We start from the raw sequence: 21,936 nt of genomic DNA, 5'->3' as shown, positions 1-21,936 counted from the left end.
GCATAAAAATATGTAGAAATACATAAAAATGTTAAATGGAAAAAAAAAATAACAAACTGTTTAACTACCACAAAATATACACAAGTGAGCTTAAACGGTATAACGAATAAATGAGACTTTAACTATAAGCACAAATCTAAAATGAAAACGATAGATCATAATAAATTTACTCCTCCAAATTCCTTCAACTTGATTAATTTCTCATGCTGTTACGCCGTTACCGGCAAGTTATGTGCGTCAGTCAGAAACATGACAAAATAGATTTTATCTATTTCGTCATGACTATGGCTGCAGTGCAATCCTTATTCGTGGATCGCAGTTAAAGATTTTACTCATCAAAAATATATTAAACAGAATCCATAATTGTTATCGTGATAGCAATAATAAAGTATCACAGGACACGCACAGACTACCGCTGCCACTGATTAGGAGTCAGGACGTAAATCTTATCAATCCGCTATCCTTATCAAGAAATTCTCGAGTAGTTATGACCGTAGTCCTTATATTCATAGGCTTGCGTTGACCTGTATTTCAGGGGGTGCCTAAATTACTTTTAAGCCCTATTTTATAAATACGTACCTATAAGCTAAACTTAATAAATTATAATGCATAAATAATTAAATAAGCATAACTTAATTTTTTAATTAAATGTTGTGATATATTATTCCCAATGAATATGTTTTTCTCGAAGGTCGTACATTTTTCTCAGATAGCTTTTATTTAGCATTCAGAGATGTAAATCAAAATGGAACTAAATTTATTATCTTTTACTGACAGTTTATTTTATTTTCTTAATTATTATCTTTTTTTATAATTATTACCTATCTTTATTAATAATAATAATAATAATAATAATAATTATTATTATTATTATTATCTTTCACCTGGAACCCACAGTGCGCGCATCTATGCTTATACTATACGGACTTCTACGGTTATGATCGTTGAGTGCTGGAGAAATGTGTGTCCTAATTAGTTGTGCTTAAAAACATAAGGATTTGGATGATCACGCTGATAGTATAGAAAATATTTTATTCTCATTTGTTCTGAAGTAAGTAATAATGTTAAATACATGTTAATCATAAATTAGATACGTTTTTGTATAATTTAAAGTAGTATGAGGTGTGTTATGTACAAACACACAAACAAAATACAATATAACATCGAATAATTATTTAAAATATAAGTATCCATATAAAGAAAGCGAATTTAAATTGGTTTTTACTGTTCTAACATTGTTTAAATAAAAAATATTCTGGCTTAAATAAAAATATTTAAAAAAAAAAGAGAAACATAATAAAACTTAAACCAAAAATATATGTACTTAAATACAATAGAAGTAATCAAATCATAGATACACATGTGCACAAATAAAATACAGATATAATTTATTTTAAGTAAATTTAAAATAAAATGCAATTTCATCTTCAATCAACATCAATAATATATATATATATATATATATATATATAATAAAGATATAGGCGTAAGAAAAAAAAATAAAGAAATCAATTTTTTTAACATCAATCAAACAAATAGTGATCGAATTGCAACTTGAATAAAATAATAACAATTTCAACACCGATTTACAACACTCGTAAAGCTATTAATACTACGCATTCTAAATTGTCTCTAATTATCTTCTCATCATCGTGACTTTTAATTTAAATTTTTTTTTCTACTCGACTAAGTGTTTTTTTTTTTAAAAAAAAAAAAGAAGAAAAAAAAGGGTTAGCAACAAAAACGCGGGGTAGACAAATACTTGCGCGGTAAGACAACCGTGGGGATTTTTCGAATACCGTTTGTTGGTTGCGCTCGTCTTTTTAGCGTGACACGTGTCGTCCCGATCACCGCGGTAGTCACGTGCAGTCGTCCATCACCAGATCGATGCGGTCGCACGTGGCGTTCGACACTTCTTCATCGCCGTTTGGTCGTGGCAGTCGCTCGAAGCCGTCGGGTAGTCCACGCCGTGGAACACGATCTTGTGCGTGCCATGTGACTCCATTTGCCAGTCGGCGCACGTTTGTACTCGTTTAGCACGGCGTTGTCGACGCAGTCATCGTAGTTTCATATAATTGAAATGACGGTCATCGTTATCCACGTACTGCGCACCGAACCCGACCCACAAGCACACACATCAGGGGGTAGAAATCTCGATCGCTTCCGCACGCTTAAGTACGAAATCGCGTAAACCGCTAACATATGTTCCACCGCGTGCTACGTGTAGGTGTACCTACAGCCATAACAGTCTCAATGGTGGGGGGGGGGGCGAATAGGGTAAGTGCCCTAGGGCGTAAAATATATTATGAATTTAGGAACGTCATAAAAATTAATGATAGTAAGAAAAACTGTATTTTTTGTTTTAGATAAGTAAGCATTAATTTTCTTTTATACTGAAATATCTGAGTATCTATAAAATTGTACAAAATATATTATTTAATATGAAATAATGTAAATAATGTGTCACATGCCTACATGTATAAATATTATGTATACCGTAGGATAGAATATTATTGGGAAATTAATAATGATAATTGATGATCTTATATTATGACTTTGTAGGTATTGTAGTTAGTAGGTACCATGTGCCATAGTACTTTGATTGAACTTTATATTATGATGAATATTATCCGTGAATCATAATTACCAGGATATGGATTTCATAAAATTGAAAAGTACTGAAATACGTACTAGGTATAATATGAACAAAAACACCTTGAAATATAAATAAAAAGAAAAAAAGTGTAAATAAAAATGTAACTAAATTTATTATATTTTACTGATTTTATTTTTTTAATTATTATCTATAATATAATCTTATGAATTAATATAATTATAAAAAAAAAAATGACCTGTTATTTAAAAAAAATTGTGACAAAAAACAAAAATGTAAGAATTTTTCTTAATATAAATTAATTATTACTATTTATGTATAAATAGGAACCGCATCGAAACTCTTATTGGACTTCTTCAAAAACCGCGATCTATAGAGAAGTGATCTCGCAAAAATATATGTCCGTATTGCAAGACACATTGCATATAATCAATTATCGTTTATACTCGTAACTAACAATTATTAATATTGTAATAATTTTATTTTATTTCGCTATTTATCTATTTATTTGATTATTATCTTTATTTTATTTTATTTATATCCATCTATACTTACTCTATTCAATAAACTATGTACAATTATATTAATAGGTCAACTGTGTTGTAAGGCAACTCACTAAGTGACCAGTTCGCTGTATTTATATTTATATTAATAAAGTTTTTTATATATGTATGTTTAAATCAGTGGCGTAGTTATCATATGGCGAAGCGCGAAAGTGCCTTGGGGCCCCGGAGCACAGGGGGTACTTTGAATATTTTTGAAACTATACTTCCCTAAAATAATTAACAATGTTGATGGTATTTAACTTTCCTAATCGTTCCAGTAACAATCAGTATTGAAGCAGGATAATAATAATACACGCAATATTTGTTTGTTTTTCATAATAGGTATCTCCCAATAAACGGCATTTTCTGTTTACTCTGCATATCTGTTAATTATCTGACAGTTAATTTTATTTATCATTTCGTAATAAATAATTATTCACAATAAAAAAAAAAAAAAAAACAATATAATGTGTATACCTTGAATTTTCATGTAAGGATAATATCAGTTTGAGAGCCATACAGCACCGGGGCCCTTTCCTGTATAACTACGCCACTGGTATAAGTCAGTCGATATAAATAATCTTTATGGTAAATTCTAAATAAAGCATTATATTATTATGTGTATTGGCCAATAATTGCACCAAAACTTCGAAAACGATATTAAAAATTCAAAATACTTTGAATATTTAAAACATATCAAAATAAAATTTCATTTTTGAAATTTCTGGTGTATAAAACAAATTTACAACTCACTTTGCTATTTTTATTTGTATCCTATAATAATTAACAAATGCTATAAAATTTGAACCCTTAATAATATTCATTAATAAATTAATATTATTACAATATTACCCAAATATACTATAAATATATGTATATTATGATATAATAAGAGCCCGGATTTATATACATTTGCATGTTTGTACTAAGTGTATGCACGTCTATGGAGGTTTAAAATGTCCACAATTCATATCACACCAAATTTTATATTGCTTATTTTGCATATTTGCTCATAAATGCATATAACCGGGGACGTATTTAAGGGGCGAGGGGGTACCATCGCCCTAGGTGGCAAATTGTTTTCGTATATAAGGGCGGCAGCATGTTTTTGTAACCATAATCCATCATCCATTTTCATTCGTCAATCAAGAAATTTTAATATTTTCATATTTTACAAAGCTACCACATTGCGATTTTTATTTTCATGATATTATCGATAGTTTACCGCGTAAAATCTATAGATAATAAATATTATCTTTCTTGAAAAATCGTATAAAACGTGTGCAGGGGTGGCAATAAAATTTGTATTTGTATTCTCGTTTTTAAGTTTCTTAAGTTTTAGATCGATTTAAATAATTTGAAATATAAAGCAGTGAATATTATCTTTTTTTTTTGTTTTTGATAAAATATTTAGAATTTTATTTGGTATAAAAGTGTGATTTTTTTTTCAATGACAACACTTCATTCATTGTTTTGTTACAGAAAAAATAAAACTAAATCATCTAGATTTTCATGCAAAAACTTATCATGATAATATAACAGCTAAAATTGACTACATAAGTTCAAATTATAAATAATTGAAGCTATCCGAGAATAATATATGAGATTCAAGGAAAACATATTCATTGGAGTTATAATATACCACAACATTAAATAAAATATTAAAGTTTTGTTTGATTATTTAAACGTTATAATTTATTAAATTTACCTACCTAAGATAAGGCCCAAAAGTGTTATAGGCACCCTTTAAAGTACAAGTCTACACGCATATATTTATAAGAGAATGGTGGTTGTGCATAGAGGGCTCTTTAAGCAATCGTTCAAAACCGTTGGTGCATTAAATAAATTGTAATCAATGCGTCTAACAAATATAACACCCTTGGAATTCCAATTATTAATGATTTGCAACTATATGCATTAAGCAACATCAATTATTACTATTGATAAAAACTTATTATGTAAGATCAATTTACTATTAGCATGGGTGCACTATGCTATAATTTACTATTGATCTCTATGCACTATGCAAAATTAATTATTATTAATGGTAAAAAGTTTCACTTAGTATTTCAAGATATAACATAAAACTATCAATTTTAAACTATTAGTTATAAATTCAGTTCTGATAAGTTATTTGTAAAAGAGTAATAACAATATTCAAAATCTGATCGAAAAATATTTTTAACTATAGTAAATACAAATTATTAATACAAGTTGAATAAATATACATTGAAATAAAATTAAAAAATTATCGATTGTTATGAAATAAGATTACTATAAACAAATATATAACACAAATTATTAATCAATTTAATTTAAATACATCATAATTTCAATAAAATTGATTAAAGGTCTGCTACAAAATTAGGATGGACTACTAATACAGGATCATCATCAGCATCTTCCTCTTGTTGCACATCACCAGATTGCGTTAAGGCAATTAGTACATTATCCTATTAAATAATAAATAATTATAGTAGTATATGCTATGGCATAATACATATTAATAAATATTAACTTACATTATATATCAAACGATCTAAAACTTTTTCAATAAAGCTCTTTTTTTCTATTAACTCAGATTCATTATTGATTTGATCTTCAATTTTTTCCAGGTACCAGTTAATTAAGCTACTACGTAATAAACCAACATTTTCATCGCCACCCTCATTTTCTAAACACAAAAATGTAATTATTTTCAATTACTTCATAATAAAAATCAATTACATACCAATTAATCTATTTTCTTCTTCATTTCTCATATATACAACAATCATATTAGTAATTCTTTTATATTCATCGAAAGCAAGAGTTAACTTTTTTTTAGTTAAACTTCGTTTGTCAGGTTCTTCTGTTGGATCAACATCCATTCCTAGAAGACATATTATAGCTCATACATAATAAATAACAACAATAAAAACTATTTAATTCATCACTACCATTAGTTTCTGGTATTCTACTTAATAATTCATCATCATCATCATCATCATCTAGATTGACATCAGGTTGTTCTACCCTTATAATCGATTTATTAAGTAAACTAAAAGCTTCTGATACATGCTTTATTGTTACCTAATTAAATATTAAATTGTTATATATTTATTCATATCTTAAAAAAGGTTTAATCAGAAAAATTAATTATTTACATGATCTGAACATTCCATTTTGGCCATAGCTTCAGATAAACGTATCAATGATTCTAATTGTCTTACAGTTATACGCCATGTTGACTTAGTACTAGATTGGCTATCACGCTGTCTTAATTGTGTATATGCATGTACTAATTTTTCAGAAGCTTCCTATATTCAATATCATTGATAAAACATAATTTAATTGATAACCATTTTTTTATTAGTATACATACAACAGTGAGTTGAGGTTTGAACTGTCGAGCAAAACTAATATATGTTAAAATATCTTCTTGGTTATATAATGTTTCGACTGTATCTTCCATATTACTGTGTATATCTACAATTTTCTTAGCTATTGCATAATCAACAACCTATTAACATTTAATATTAATTCAAACAATCAACACATAACCGAATTTAAAATGGTAAGTAAAAGTATAATTTATTTACATACTTCATTGCATTCATCTATAAGGACATAGAATAAATCAAAGCGAGACATGATTGGAGCTGAAAGGGATACATTTTGTTGAAGAGATTTACTTCGTTCATAACGACCATTAATAGGGTTTGCTGCAGCTAATATTGATGTTCTAGCATTCAATGTAGCTCTAACACCAGCCTAAAAGTATATAATTATTATTTCATAAATATGTATTAAGGATCATACATATACAGTATGTCCCGTTTTAAATGTACCACTAAATATCTCAGCCCTATAATCTTAGATTAAAATACAGTTTGTTGCAATAACTAGGGGGTATTAAAGTACACATTATAGGAAAATTTCAAATTTTTAACTTGTAGTATGCGCATGCACAGTACAAATATTTTTTTTAATAACAACACTTATTTTTTCATTGGATATGAATAAACTATTTTATTCTAAGTCATTTTGATCCATTGATCATAGTTCTAAACCTAAAATTGACTCAGTTACAGCTTTTTGAAATTTTAAAATTTTTTGGATTTAACTAGAAACATAAGTGTATACTTCAATACCCCATAGCTATTGAAGCAAACAGTATTTCAATCTAAGATTATAGGGCTGAAATATTTAGTGGTACATTTAAAACAGGACATACGGTATATTTCTGTACATAAATAAGCTTTTTGTAATAAAGGGTCAAAACTAAAAATAATTAAAATATATCTACTATTTTAAGAAGTTACTTTTAAATAATAAAAAAAATGTATTTAATATAATTATAATGAATATAATATACTTTTGCTATTGATATGGTCTGTTGTTCCATAGCTTCATGAATAGCTACTTGATCACGGGGATCCATTTTATCAAATTCATCAATGCAACATACACCATTATCGGCTAACATAAGAGCTCCAGCTTCAATAACAAAGTCAAAAGATTCCTCATCCCTTACAACAGCAGCTGTAAGACCTGCAGCACTAGAAGCTTTACCAGAAGTGTAAACTGCACGAGGGCACATATCAGCAACTTGTTTCAATAATTGAGATTTGGCAGTACTAGGATCACCAACAATACAACAATTTATATCCCCACGAAGGGTTGTCCCTTCCAATGTTATTTTTGGCACTCCTCCAAAAAGCATTAATAACACTCCTAAACAATTTTTTTTACTTAAAATGTAATGAAAATCAAAATATTAAATGTGCATATTATTAACCTTTTTTGATTTGATCATTTCCATGAATTGCAGGGAAAAGGCTATCAATTAAATGTTGATATAAATTTCGATCACGATTCATTTCATATATTTTTTCCCATTGTGGACCAGTCATTTGTTTCTTCATACGTTCAATTGAATCAGCAGTCAATTCATCATTGTGCATTTCTCCAGTACCACCAAACTATAAAACATATTAAATTAAAATTTTTATTCGATTTTTATAGAAAAATTAGTTTAAATATTTAAATTATTTTTAACCCTAGAATCTGTTGCAGATATGCTACATGCTAAGAATGCCAGTTTGTAATTTAATTCTCTGATTCCTAAACATTTTAATCCTTTGACACCTTCATTATTTGCATCGCCTCTTTTTTGTCCAGATGCAGATTCCGCTCTGGCAGAAGGTGTAGACATTACACTTATATCAGGGACCACAATCAAAGTACCCGTAAAATCATATCGGTCCCCAGCTTGAACGGTTTCAACATTTTCATTTCTCAAAATAATTTCAAGACTAATAACAAAAATAATAAAACAATTTTAAATTCATAAATAAGTTATAAACTATTAAACTAATTAAAAAAAATTTTGATCAAGAAGTAATTGAACTAAAATAATTTTTTACCAATTTAATTTATTTTAAAATATTGTAGGGAACATTCTTAGAAAATGTTTCATGTTATAATTCTTGAATTGATTCAAATTTCAATACAAACTATTATATGTATATTATACCTCCGTGGGATACAGCCTCGAGGAAGTTCTGATTGACATTCTTGCACTCTAATCTTTTGGAAATCCACAAATCGAGATTTATTAACATTTAAACTGAATCTTCTTCTATTAGCACAAATAGGATTTCGACATATAGTTGGCTGAGTGTACTAAAAATGAATAACAGATGTTATATACATACAAGTTTTACAACTATTAATCAATATACTTATTACTATACATATTTACAAAACATTAGTTCTATGCTTTTAGTAGTGAATTGTTAAAAACATTTATTTGCTTAGTAACTGTTAAAAATAATAAATGTTCATTAGATTACATTATGCTGACGAAAAAAAATAAGAAAACTGAATATTTGATTTTTAATAGTAAATTCACATTATTGAATACCAATAAATATAATACAAATGAATCAGAAAATAATATGTTAATATGTAAAGATAACAGTGAATTAGAAAATTACCAATTGAAGAATAAAAGTTCTAAATCAAGAATAAACTCAAGTATTATTGATAGAATTTATATTTATAAAGACCATAAGGAAGCACTTGATAATGAGCTAAATAATTCGAATAATCAACAAACTAAAGCAATGCCAAATAAAAACCAAGTGGTTACTAACAATAATATCATAAATGATTCGTATTCTGAAATGTATTTCCCAGAAAGATATGGATTGAAGTACAATAATACGTTTGTAATGACATTTTGTAAACCTTCAATAAATGATTATTTTAAATGGCTATTTGGTATAAATAGTTATGAATATGAAGACTACATTCAATATAAGCTAAACAAAAAAAATTATAAGAAAAAAGATGTTTTAATAAAAACTATAATCGTGGAAAAAAATGCATTTCATTGCCAAGGATTGGTTAAAAAGCTAATAGTGATTAAAGATAGAAATCATGCTCCTAAAAAAGTAATATTTGTTTAAAAAAAATAAAAATATTTTTAAAATACTATATTATCATTTCAATTTAAAACTTAGGATTTATAATTTAACAACTAATTCACTTGATTGTGCAATATTTAAATTATTTTTAAAATTTAATCGTAATGGTAATACATTAATTATTTTTGTTATTTTACAAATTTATAAATAATGAACAATAAATTTGTGATATAGACCAAGATAAATTATACTATCTATATAACTTACTTTGAACTGTTGTTCAACACTGGGTATGTCTGTCTGACAGTCTTGACAAGTGAAATGTCCAGATACTAGCTCTGGATGAACAGGATGGGTTCTTATGACTTGTCCAGAAATACGTACTAATTCGCCAATTTTAGCTGTTGTTAATTCTCTTATATTAAATCGGGTGGTCACATCTACAAAGCTCACAAAGTAATCTTGAGTATTGCCAGTAGCTTCAGTACGATCAATAACAAAATTACCAACTGCTAAGCACAAAGCTGGATACACCCTTAACAATTAAAATAAATAGAATTTAATACTGAAAAATAGATTGAAGTCAAAAATTAATCTAACCTGTAATATTCTTCAAGAATGGTGATTGCAAGATTTTGATTGAATTTTTCAACATCGAGGAAACTAACCTCTAGTGTGAAACGTTCAGAGTTTGTCATTTCTACGGCCACTTCCAAATATTTAGGTTCATTACTGCCTTCTTCCACAAATCTAAAATGTAGATGTAAGTTTTTAGCAAATATTGTGAATGCGAACAGAATTACAAATATATCTAAGGATACTTACTCCTCTAAGAAATCTTGGAATAGTTTTTGAGATCTAACTTTCAACTGATCGCGTACCCTGTTGACTCCAGTTTGAGTTTCTGCAACATCCATGGTTAAGTGTAAATGTAGTTATATACAGTTGGTTAACGGGACGAAAATATATCGAAACCACTTGGTTTGAAATATTAGAATAAATTTCTAAGAGCACTCAACAACAATGTTAAACTGTTCAATTTCGGTGAGAGAAGCACGAGCAGCGTTTTATGATAAACATTAAAAATAAGGCAGTGGCGGTCAGCGGATAGCACATTTCGTTGTTGTCTAAAAAAAAATTGGCGGGAACAGTCATTGTTATGGGTAATGGTTGGCTTCATAACCAACATATTAGTGCTACAGGTGGGTGCATTTTCCACAAACGGTTTAAAATGGTGGAAAAATATTGAATTTTCAAATAGTCATATTCTAAAATGAATAATGATTATAACCTAGCTCAAAGTTATACAGATCATTTTTAATAAAAGTAAGTACGTCAAACGGTACAGTTGATGGTGTACCTATAACGATTTCGGAGTGAAATAAAAGCAACGCGCTATCTATCATCGATACCAACAACCATACGATACGAATCTATTGTGGATAAAAAAAAATGTATATTTGAGGAGTAGTGGAGGTATAGACCTACAAAAATATATTTATGTTTAAAAAAAATTATATGTATCTAATTAAAGGTAATTCGATTTACTATATTTACTTTGATACTCGATATCCTTTATTACTCAATTCTCACTCCTTCATCGAAAACAATGAATACCCACTATTTAGATAGACAAATAATGTAATACCATTGATTATAAAAGAAGTACATATTTTATTTGCTTTTTCTATAACCAATGATAATATTATAAAAGTAAATACACATGTTAAATTTATAGCACTTATAGTGTTTAGTAACATATTTCAAAATATGTATAATTATTTACTGGTTTATTATCGATTTGTTTCAGATATGTCATTAGATAAACTTTTATTTTTATTTTAAAAGTATAAAACAAACAATATCAAACTTAAACGACAAACTATAATATATTTCTTGCTTCACTTTTATTTCTCAGGCGGTTAAGTATATGATTGAGGGGGTCGGAGCACGTAATATATTTTATGCATTTAAAACAAAAAACGAAAGTAAATTTAACATACTTCTTAAAATTTTAAAATTTAACTATGTTTTACTAAATTAAAACTATAGTTTTTTTTTTCATATAATTATTTCTTAGAGAAAAATAGAATAGTTGATTCCATAATCAATGGTACCTACCAAATACCATTATTATAAAATATAAATAAATATTACAATCTTATTAATCTATTCATGTTGAGTTATCATTCTTAGAATGCTTTAAAATGTTGTCCTCAATTGTTTTTTATTTAATGGTTTACTAAAATGTTATTTTTTTAAATCATTATTGTCGAATAAGTGATTTTTCACTATTAAAAATAATTGTACAAACTATGAAATACCTGTCTTATTTTATGAAAATTAATTACTTAAAACGGATTAAAAAAATAAATATGTATCAACAAATATAATGTCTTGTAAAAATGAAATATTTCTTTCACTAAGTATAACCAAATAAGAAGATATCAAAAACTATTGGACACCTAACAGAAAAAATTCTGGTTACACACCAGTTGATACGTTATCTTTATATTTATTTCATTTAGTTTTTGTAGAAAGTGATTATTGATTAATAATTTCATTTTTCTCCTAAATTTTCACGATGACTTAAAATACAATAAAAGTAATAATTAAATGAAAGGAATTCGAAAATATTCTTTCTTTTTTATTTATTATAAATCTATAATTAAGCGTGTCTAATGCACAATATAATATATTTTATGTATAGAAGTGGTTATGATAGGTATTTACTATAAAAGTAGCCGTGGAGTTTCATGTTACTTAATTTTTCTTTACTTTTTGACGTACAACATTCTCTGTCTGTATGTAACATGACATTTAAACAAATTTATCATTTTTATACCAATACATATTATATTCATTTAAAAATATTGATTTTTGTACTTATTTGTTATATCCCATCAACATTTGTAAGTACAAAAATTATACCTATATTAGATTAACTAGAATATACTAGCATTATTATTATTGATTATTTTCTATGATAAGGACATTTTTAACAAAACTATAAAGTTATATATATATATATATATATTATTTTTTTGACATATTTATGTACAGATTTTTGTATTTGTCACCATCAAATATTAATATATAATGATTTATTGTTATGCAATTTCATAAATTACGCTTGAGATTGGTTTTATAAACCTTATTAATTATTTTTTATCTTAGGTATATGCGTGGAAAAATATAATAAATAATTATGTTCAGCGTGCTATTTTTATGTATATTGAATATAAATACCTGCTTGTCATTTAGTTAAAAATATATACATTTGTACTTCGTAGTTATAAAAAATAAATGATGAAGTTTTCCTCGTTAATAGTTTTAATTTTCTACCAATATACGAGTACATCTACACAATATTTTTTTTTTTTACATCATATAACAATAATTTTGATTTTAAATAGGCACAGTCACCATTTTTACACGTAGATGAATATCCTTCTGTAAATGAAGATTTTTTTAGAAGGTGTATCCCAGTAATAGTATGTAATTCAAGTTCAAAATATAGAACTTTCAATGGAACATGTAATAACTTAAAAACTCCTTCATGGGGTGCTTCTGAAACTCCACACTTAAGACTCCTTAATGCTGATTATAGTGACGGTAAATTTAAATAATCATTTTTTTTTTTTTTGTATAAAATATAGCCAATTATTTTATTTAAATATACATATATTTTTTATTTTTAGGCATTTATCAATTTCGACAACAGTCGAATGGAACTCCATTACCAAAAGCTAGAAAAATTAATACAGAATTATTTTTACATAACCAATGGCATGACTATGACGAGTTCAATTTACTTTTAATGCAATGGGGACAATTTATAGCTCACGACATTGCTTTATTAAGACCAGATAACTCTGTTGGTAAATACTAAATACATTAAAAATAAGTAAAAGGTTTTAAATAAAAATGAGTAGTAAATAGTTTAGGTTCTTATTACATTTAATATTATAGTAAAAATGTTCAGGTATATAACTACCATTTGAAGTATAAAACACGAATCGTAAAAAAAATTATTAAAAAGTATAAGAATCTATGTTCGTACTTTTAAGTCATTAATTTCTGAAACCATATAATAGTTAATATAAGGTAATGAGTCACTGGTAGGTATTTTAGAAATAAATCAGTAGTTATTTTTTATAGAAAATTGTTGTGCAGCTCAAAAATTACTTGCTATACCACCTCAATGTCAAGAAGTTATTAATGTACCCATAGACGATCCTCTATATACAAAATATAAAAAATCATGTATATCATTCAATCGCGCTGTGACATCAGCTAATTTTAGTTGTCCATTAATACCTGCAACATTTGTTAGTATATACAAAATAAAAATTTAAAGTTAACATGAATAAATTTTAAATTTATATATTACTTTTTGCATTTTGTATAGATGGTCGAAGTTTCTCAATATATTGATGGATCTCAAGTTTATGGGTCTAGTGATGTCATGGCTGCTGGATTAAGATCCTTCATAAATGGAAAACTCCGATCTGATACTTTTTTAAGTAACCAGAAAACTTACATAGAAGAATTTTGTCCACAAGTGAATCGAAAGACATTACAATGTGAGACATCGACAAATTCAAGAGTTTGCTTTCAAGCCGGTAAGTTAAATGAATAATATATTTTCATAAAATAATTAATGAATAAAAATCATTAAAGAAAAATGTATTAAATATAACTGTATAACTTGTATTTATTCAATTTTATATATTAAAAATAATAATTTAACAATGATTTTATTGTTATAATATCATTAAAATCGTTTAAATTATAAATAAAATTATAAAGCATCGCATGCACATCAATGGAACGACCATTGATTTAAAATATAACATTGTTAAATAAATAATTTTGGATACTAAATATATTTATTATTTTATTTTATGATAACTATAAATAAATAGGAACTATTTTTAACTATATTGGTTTGGTGTAGGAGATGTTCGTGTAAATCAAAATTTGGGAAATGCTCTTCTTCAAACTTTGTTCTTGAGATTTCATAATTATATAGCGACCAATTTATTATATATAAACCAATTTTGGACGGACGAAATTCTATATCAAGAAACTCGAAGGATTGTTGGAGCTGTTATTCAACATATTACCTATGATCATTATTTACCTATTATATTAGGTATAAAAATGGATTTATCTGTAGTTTTAATATTAAAAACTTTTTAACATAAATAATATTTTAGGGGAAACATATACACAATATTATGGGCTATTTACTCAACAAACAATTTACAATGATAAAATTAATCCGTCTACTTCATTGGAATTTGCAGTTAGTTCGTTTCGAATACTTCACAACTTAATTCCAGCACAATTGAAGTATGATTTTTAGTATTGTAAAATATTTAATAATTTATTTTTTAGCTGTTCTGTTGTCCTACACTTACGTTCCTTGACCATCAGCAACTTTCCTCTTCTACCCTCTCGAGGATAGAAAGAATAATACAATTTTTGTTTTACTCTGTTATGTTGTGTGACTATTATTACAGTAAATCATTGTATTTTAAATAAATATTTATATAATTTTTTTGTAAATTTTTTTAAATAAATTATCTCTAAAAATCATAAAATTAAAGAAACTTATTTTCATTTGATTCCTTTAAATATTTATAGCACTCTATGACTGTTGTGACACTAACAGTGCCGCAAAAACCGGGTGTGCAGTGTGTGCCGTGCACACGGGCTCCAAGGCCTACATACATTTGGGGGGCCCCCTAGTCCCAGCCTAAAATAAACTACACTTAACAAACGCACAATTATTTAGTAATATTATATTATTATTTTATAATAAAAATAAACTTTTTTTAAAATTCAGGTAAGGATGTTATAATATTTTAGAGCAATATAATATTTATTGAACAATGAGTCCATTAAGTATTTGAATAGGCATATAACATAACTACCTAAGCTACTTAAATAAATTTACTACATAAATATGTAGTGAAGTATAATATACAACAGTTGTATGTATTTATTTTGATATATATATATATATATATATATATATATATATATATCATACACTAACTGATGTGAAACGTGTTTTAAAATCTAAAGAAATCGATACTTATAAATAAGACGTACAACAAAAATAAATCCTTGGAAGGGGCCTAAAATAATTACCGCACACGGGCCTCTTATTTTGTAGTTGCGGCACTGCACATTGACCCCAACCCTCTTTTATAATAAATCTTATACATTGTTAACTATTTTATAAAATTCTACCAGAGATTTTTCTAATACTAATAAAATTAATACATTTCAATTTAATTATGAATTGCAATAAGAACTTTTAAATTACATGATGATATAAATATAAACGTGTATTATAATTATACTTTAAATGTTTGTAGTTTTATAGATAAAATGTATAAAATTCCATTTCAAGTTAATTTAACTGACTGGATGAATAGACCTGATTTGTTATACATGGGACAAAATGTTGATTGGTTAGTAAGAGGATTGTTAGAAACTCCAAGTCGTGAATACCAGGCGTCTTATAATCCATTGGTTAGAACTGTGTTAATATTAAATTGTTTATACTAACTATAGTAACATTAATTGCATACCTAATAATGATATAAAATATATAATATTATTTTTTTTAATTAATAATCAGTTATCACTATTATATTTAAATTACTAACATATTTTGATTAATTTTAGATTTCAAATTATTTGTTTCGCTTTAATTTACCCGATATAACTGGACAAGATTTACTCTCTATTGATATACAGCGAGGCCGTGATGTTGGTTTACCAATATATAATCAAGTTAGATCTATTTGCGGTATCCCACAGGCTAAATCGTTTGATGATTTACTGGATTTAATACCTACAAAAGTTAATTTTGCACACATAATTATTAGATTCATAAATAATGAAGATATTTTTTAATAGGCGGTGCAAATATTAAAAAAACTTTATGCGACCGTAAATGACGTAGATTTACATGTCGGAACATTACTTGAAGTACCAGAAGAAGGATCCATGGTTGGACCAACTACTAGATGCATATTGTCTGATAGCTTTTTTCGATACAGATATGGTGATCGGTTTTTTTACGATGTACAAGGACAACCTGGTAGTTATACATCAGGTATAAAATTAAATATTTAATCAATCACACATTCATTTTTAAATGGAAAGCAAATCAAAATTAATATTATTTTATAAATTTTCAGAACAACTGAAAATCATAAAACAGATTAACTTGGGTCATATTATATGCGCGACAACTCAATTACATTTTCTTCCGTTAGACGTTTTTAAAAGTTTTCACGAGTATGTATTTATTTTGATAATTAAAATATCTAATAATTGTTTACAGCTTTATTTCTCAAACTACTGAGAGCCATAGAGGGAGGGACATGTCCACTTGTTATAACTAAGAGGCAGTGACATTTTTAAAAATGTAACAAGTTCATAATATCGCATTGATACTTACTAAACGTGCATGTCATTTTTAAATTATTTAGTAAAAAAAAAAAAACAAGATTTTCACTAGTTGATATTATACTTTAAGGACTGCAGAAAAATATCTTTTAGGTGCACTGATTTATACTCGTATTATTAAGCTTATCGATTTTTCCAACGGTATACACTTACATTTAGGCTCGTTTCACACTACACGGTTTTGACCGTACGGCAAAAATCTGGACGACAAAATTCGAATCAATGGCTCTTTACACATTATACGGTTTTTAACGTACGGTAAAACACGATTTATGCACGATTCCTATGCTTCGTATACTATTGTACAGGTTTAGTTTTATAAGAACATTTAAGTCACGCGTTATTATTAATGACTGACAAACAAATTATTGCACTATGGTTATTTTTTTTTAAGTTTTATTTTTAATACATACAATCAATAAATAAAATTTTACAATAAGCATGTTTGAGGATTTACGTATATTTGGCATGATTGACATGATGAAGTAATCACTCAACGGCAAAACTTACTGGCTGGAGGGAATTATTGTTATTTCAAGTCACGGTTCCAACTATGTTTTAATCTTCTAGGTGGATTTCCAGAAATGGATACAGAGTTTAGAGCAAGAATTAGAGGGTTAGAGTGGTTTGTAAGACGGACACGGAAAAGTTTATAGGAATTGTTGGCTTCTTCTTGAAAAGTGAGCATTTTTAAGTCTGAATGTAAGGTGTGGTTTGAAACATACGGAGGAGCACATATATTCACACGTAATAAGATCGATTGGAATGTTTGAATTTTATAAATGTTAGATTTTTTAGCTGCACCCCACAGTTGGATACCATATATATGTATATTTAATAAAAATTAATGAATAGGTCATATTTTAAGATATGATGGGCTACTATTATTAATCTTATAAAGAATAATCGATGGAAAAAATTATAGAGGAAGAACAAGATTGCAATACATAAGTTAGATAATAGAAGATTTAATTCATATCAAAAGTTGAAGAAGAAGAATAGTGTTAGAGAAACATGGAAGTTACTGCAAACTAATCATTAATGATTATTATTATATTGAATCTAATTAGATAGAATACTGCAGAGAGAGAGAGAAAGAGAGATATTTACATTAATACATATACTACAATATGATCATCAATTTGTTTAATTATTATTAGTTATTTGAATTATTAAATAAGTCTATATAGTATAAGTTCTATAAACTAATTATTTACATTTTTTATGTTTATTAAAGATTTTCTTCAATTAAATGGAATTGTGACGAACACTTCAAAATAGATTTAAAAGCTTGGAGAATATTCAAGAAACCGGGAAAATCATAATTAAATTATAATAAATAATACAAAATATTAAAAGAATTGAGTTAGTTAATTTTATAGTATAGTAATTATTATTTAAAAGGTTTTATTTCTTTATATTTATTTACGTTTATACTGTGCACACACGACACAGCATGAGCACACATGATCGGTCTGTGCGTGCGCTAGTGTGGACGCGGCTATACAAGCTTTTTGGGCGTGAAAATGTCTATACTGAGCCAGTGGCGGAGCTAGGGGTGTGCGAGCTGTGCGGTGGCATAGAGCCCCGCGCTTCCTGAGGCCCCGCAGTTAACAAAAAGTCGACCAAAATCTGTAGTTAATTCACGATTTACTATGAAAAATCGGGGCCCTGGAGTAAAATTTACAAGTATAAACCCGAACACCGTTTATTATTATCAAATACTTCAAATTAAATTTTACCATGAAATAGTCGTAATCTGGGACATGCTATATAATGATTAAACACTATGCCGATAGCGCGTAGTGAATTGTTTACAGAAAAAAAAAATAATTAACATAATTGTAAAACCATAAGATGCTTTGCTTCATTCAGAATTTAAAATATTTTTACAATTAATTTGTACTTCTTGAGAACACTTAGTCATAATTTTCTAAATAGTTCTTAAACCAAACATTTTTTATTGATAGGAAAATAAAGAAAATTGTAATTTTTATTTGTATTATAAGGTGATAACGCTTTTGTTACATCTTTTTTATTTTTACAAGTATTTAATTGAAGACTTCAGTCAAAAAAAAGTAGAAGCAGGGCCGGATTAATCCATGATTAATACTACTGCTATGCTATGCTACCCGATCGAGAATGCCCACCCAACATTAATGACATTTTAACCAAGTTTCAAGAAGCAAAATATCTAAGCTCAATTGATCTCGCAGCGGGATATTGGCAATGACCACCCCGAAATGACTGTAGAGAGATAACAGCTTTTCTACACCGAGGACGAAACTACAAGTTCCAAGTATTACCTTTTGGGCTAATAATCTCAGTTATACAGAATTTCAAAAGACAATAGATAAAGTATTAGGACCAGAGGTGCTACAATTTACAGCGGTATACGTGGACGACATTCATGTTACCCCAACCAGTTTCGGAGAACATCTTCAAAGACTGAAAACGATTTTTCAAAGATTTGATAAATATAATATAAAAATCAATCTGACTAAATTACATTTTCTAAGGGACAAAATACTTTTTCACAGTACGATTTCGAGTAGATTTCACACAAATCAGTCGCCGAGTTCGGTCAGTTACGAGAAATCGAATCAGTTATGTTCAGTTTGTTGTACCAAACACGTGTTTACACATAGCGTATTAAATATTTTTTATATATTTTTGTTTATTTAGTTTAATAATAGTAAAATTATAACGTTAATATGGCAAATTTCACTGACGAAGAATTATGTATTATCGCGATCATTTTGGACGAGGAAACCGAAGAAAAAGAGAAGAAGACTCCGAAGAGACGAAAGTGGATGCATGAGGTATGACAAAAAAGAGATGGTGAATAAGAATTCTTGACATTATATATAATGAACTGATTGAAGATGGAATTAAATTTTATCAGTATTTCAGAATGTCTGAATATTGTTTTAATACGTTACTTGGGAAATTGTATAAATATTTAAAAAAAAAAAGAGAGATACACATTGGGGAAAAGCTATAACACCAAAAGAACGGTCAAAGGACGGAGACGCCGTCCATCGAAACATAAAATATCAACGAGAATTCAAAAGTTCGCGGATCTGTGAACGGATAGAAAACGGATGAGTGTAGATGACGCGATATAAATTTAGTGAAACGTTATTTTCCATGACTGAAACTGACCCAACTTCTCGGAACTCAACCGTCTCGTGACTGATATGTGTGAATGGACCTTTATCAAGCAGTTCGGTCGACTTGCAAGCCAAGCTTAAAGCCGGGTTTACACGCAACGATAAATACTAGCAATTTATCGTAAAGATCGAATTGTTCCAATTTATCGTTGCGTTTAAATAGGATATTGTAGCGATTTATTGGAATTGGAATTGGATCGGATGATTGATGCCGACCGGCATCAATTTTTGCGAATCGTAACGATATTTGTTATAAACATGTAACAACCATTTATGGCTACAATTTGAATTTGCGTTGGCTGTTTACGGAGGATAGTTCGTTTTTTCGTTGACAATTGTTTTTTTTTTTTACTCAAATGATCATGGCAGAACAAATACTTTGTGACAAACAAACACCTCGAAACTTCTTGAGAGAATTTATTGAGCTATATCAAAGTTTTCTCTGCTTGTGGCTCGTTAAGAGCAAAGAATACTCGAGCAGAAATAAAAAAGGCCTTGCTTATGAAGAGATGGTTAAAAAGTACAAAGAGTTTGATCCATCGGCAGACAGAAACACTCTTATGAAAAAAATTAATGCATTGTGTACGGTTTACAAGAAAAAACTATCAAAAGTTAATAATTCGTCAAAATTTGGGGCTGGAGCGGATGACATTTATAAACCTAGTTTGTGGTATTTCGACCTGCATTTTTTGAACGACTAGGACTCTGTAAGATCTACTAGGAACACAATGGATGAAGAGGACGAAGAAACAAAACAATATATTGTAAGTAAAATTATTTTTTATTTATAGTAAAATTAGCTTAATAATAAATAATAGTAAATTATAATAATAATAATGATTAAATAATAATTAATATTAATAATAATAAATAATAATTATTAATAATTTTATCTAAATGTATAACTATGTATTAATGAATTAATGATAAATAGTGTTCAAATGAATTGTCTGTAACCTAGTAAAGTGTAAAAATCACTATAAAACTAAATAAAACTAAATTCTTACAAGCAGTTAATATAAGTTTTTTTCAAGAACTATAAATTTCAAACGTTCAATGCACTTTTTTCTTGCCAAGGAACAGATCCCTCACCGTTAAAATATGTACAGAACTTTTCTCGAATAATTTTTGCTCTTTGTAAAACTTGACCTTCTGAACGTCGTTCGAGGTTGTGTAATATATCGGGATTACACCTTGCACCTAGTTGAATAGTACCATCCATAATATTTTCGTGATCAAAACATTCAAGAGAGGTGTAGGAAACTGATTTTTTGCGTAATAAATTGTGCAAGGCACAGCATGCGAGAACTACTGATCCAATAGTTTCCACATGTAAATTCATTTCAGTGTTAAAAATACGAAATCTTGATGTTAAAATTCCAAAATTGTGCTCAACCGAGAGCACGGCGAATGGTTGAGAACAATATATGCGATAGTTTCATATTCTTTTCTCGTTATTATGTGAATCTCGACTGTAAGACTTAATAAGATCGGGTCGTATTGCAAAAACATCATCCCCCACAAAAACAAGGTCAAGATCGAAGCTTACTGGTTCAAGTGCAGGAATATCCAATTAGTTATTAACAAGTTGTTCGTAGAAAATAGTGTTATTTATCACACCTCCGTCAGATATTCTACCGTTCGTTTCCACATCACAATATATAAATTCGTAGTAAGCATTTGTGATAGCCATTAAG

The 21,936-nt window shown here is 27.9% G+C and overlaps 2 protein-coding genes and 1 long non-coding RNA gene across 3 annotated transcripts; 2 read left to right on the top strand and 1 right to left on the bottom strand.

Annotated features, from left to right (window-relative positions):
* The first annotated feature begins 528 nt into the window (after positions 1-528).
* LOC112688250 lies at positions 529-3,777 on the top strand. Its single transcript, XR_003149054.1, has 2 exons — positions 529-1,051; positions 2,941-3,777. It is a non-coding gene; the product is annotated as an uncharacterized LOC112688250 (long non-coding RNA).
* A 1,617-nt stretch (positions 3,778-5,394) lies between these two features.
* Positions 5,395-10,904, bottom strand: LOC112688189 (DNA replication licensing factor Mcm6). Its single transcript, XM_025561262.1, has 14 exons — positions 10,398-10,904; positions 10,173-10,322; positions 9,840-10,107; positions 8,678-8,826; positions 8,201-8,456; positions 7,940-8,123; positions 7,517-7,875; positions 6,745-6,912; positions 6,524-6,661; positions 6,306-6,458; positions 6,099-6,231; positions 5,891-6,031; positions 5,682-5,833; positions 5,395-5,612 (listed from the first exon to the last, which is right to left on the bottom strand). The coding sequence occupies exons 1-14, from the start codon at positions 10,487-10,489 to the stop codon at positions 5,505-5,507; spliced, it is 2,451 nt and encodes an 816-aa protein (XP_025417047.1). The 5' UTR covers positions 10,490-10,904; the 3' UTR covers positions 5,395-5,504.
* Positions 10,905-12,370: 1,466 nt separating this feature from the next.
* Positions 12,371-18,421, top strand: LOC112688190 (peroxidase-like). Its single transcript, XM_025561263.1, has 12 exons — positions 12,371-12,484; positions 12,989-13,187; positions 13,274-13,453; positions 13,734-13,903; positions 13,984-14,197; positions 14,533-14,730; positions 14,795-14,930; positions 15,965-16,121; positions 16,278-16,454; positions 16,512-16,710; positions 16,796-16,895; positions 18,304-18,421. Exons 1-12 carry the CDS (start codon positions 12,386-12,388, stop codon positions 18,389-18,391), a joined length of 1,917 nt encoding a protein of 638 aa, XP_025417048.1. The 5' UTR covers positions 12,371-12,385; the 3' UTR covers positions 18,392-18,421.
* Positions 18,422-21,936: the final 3,515 nt, after the last annotated feature.

Source organism: Sipha flava, unplaced genomic scaffold, assembly GCF_003268045.1.
Source record: "Sipha flava isolate LNK unplaced genomic scaffold, YSA_version1 37_pilon_pilon, whole genome shotgun sequence".
Lineage (NCBI taxonomy): Eukaryota > Metazoa > Arthropoda > Insecta > Hemiptera > Aphididae > Sipha > Sipha flava.
This window is presented reverse-complemented; position numbering and strand designations above follow the sequence as displayed.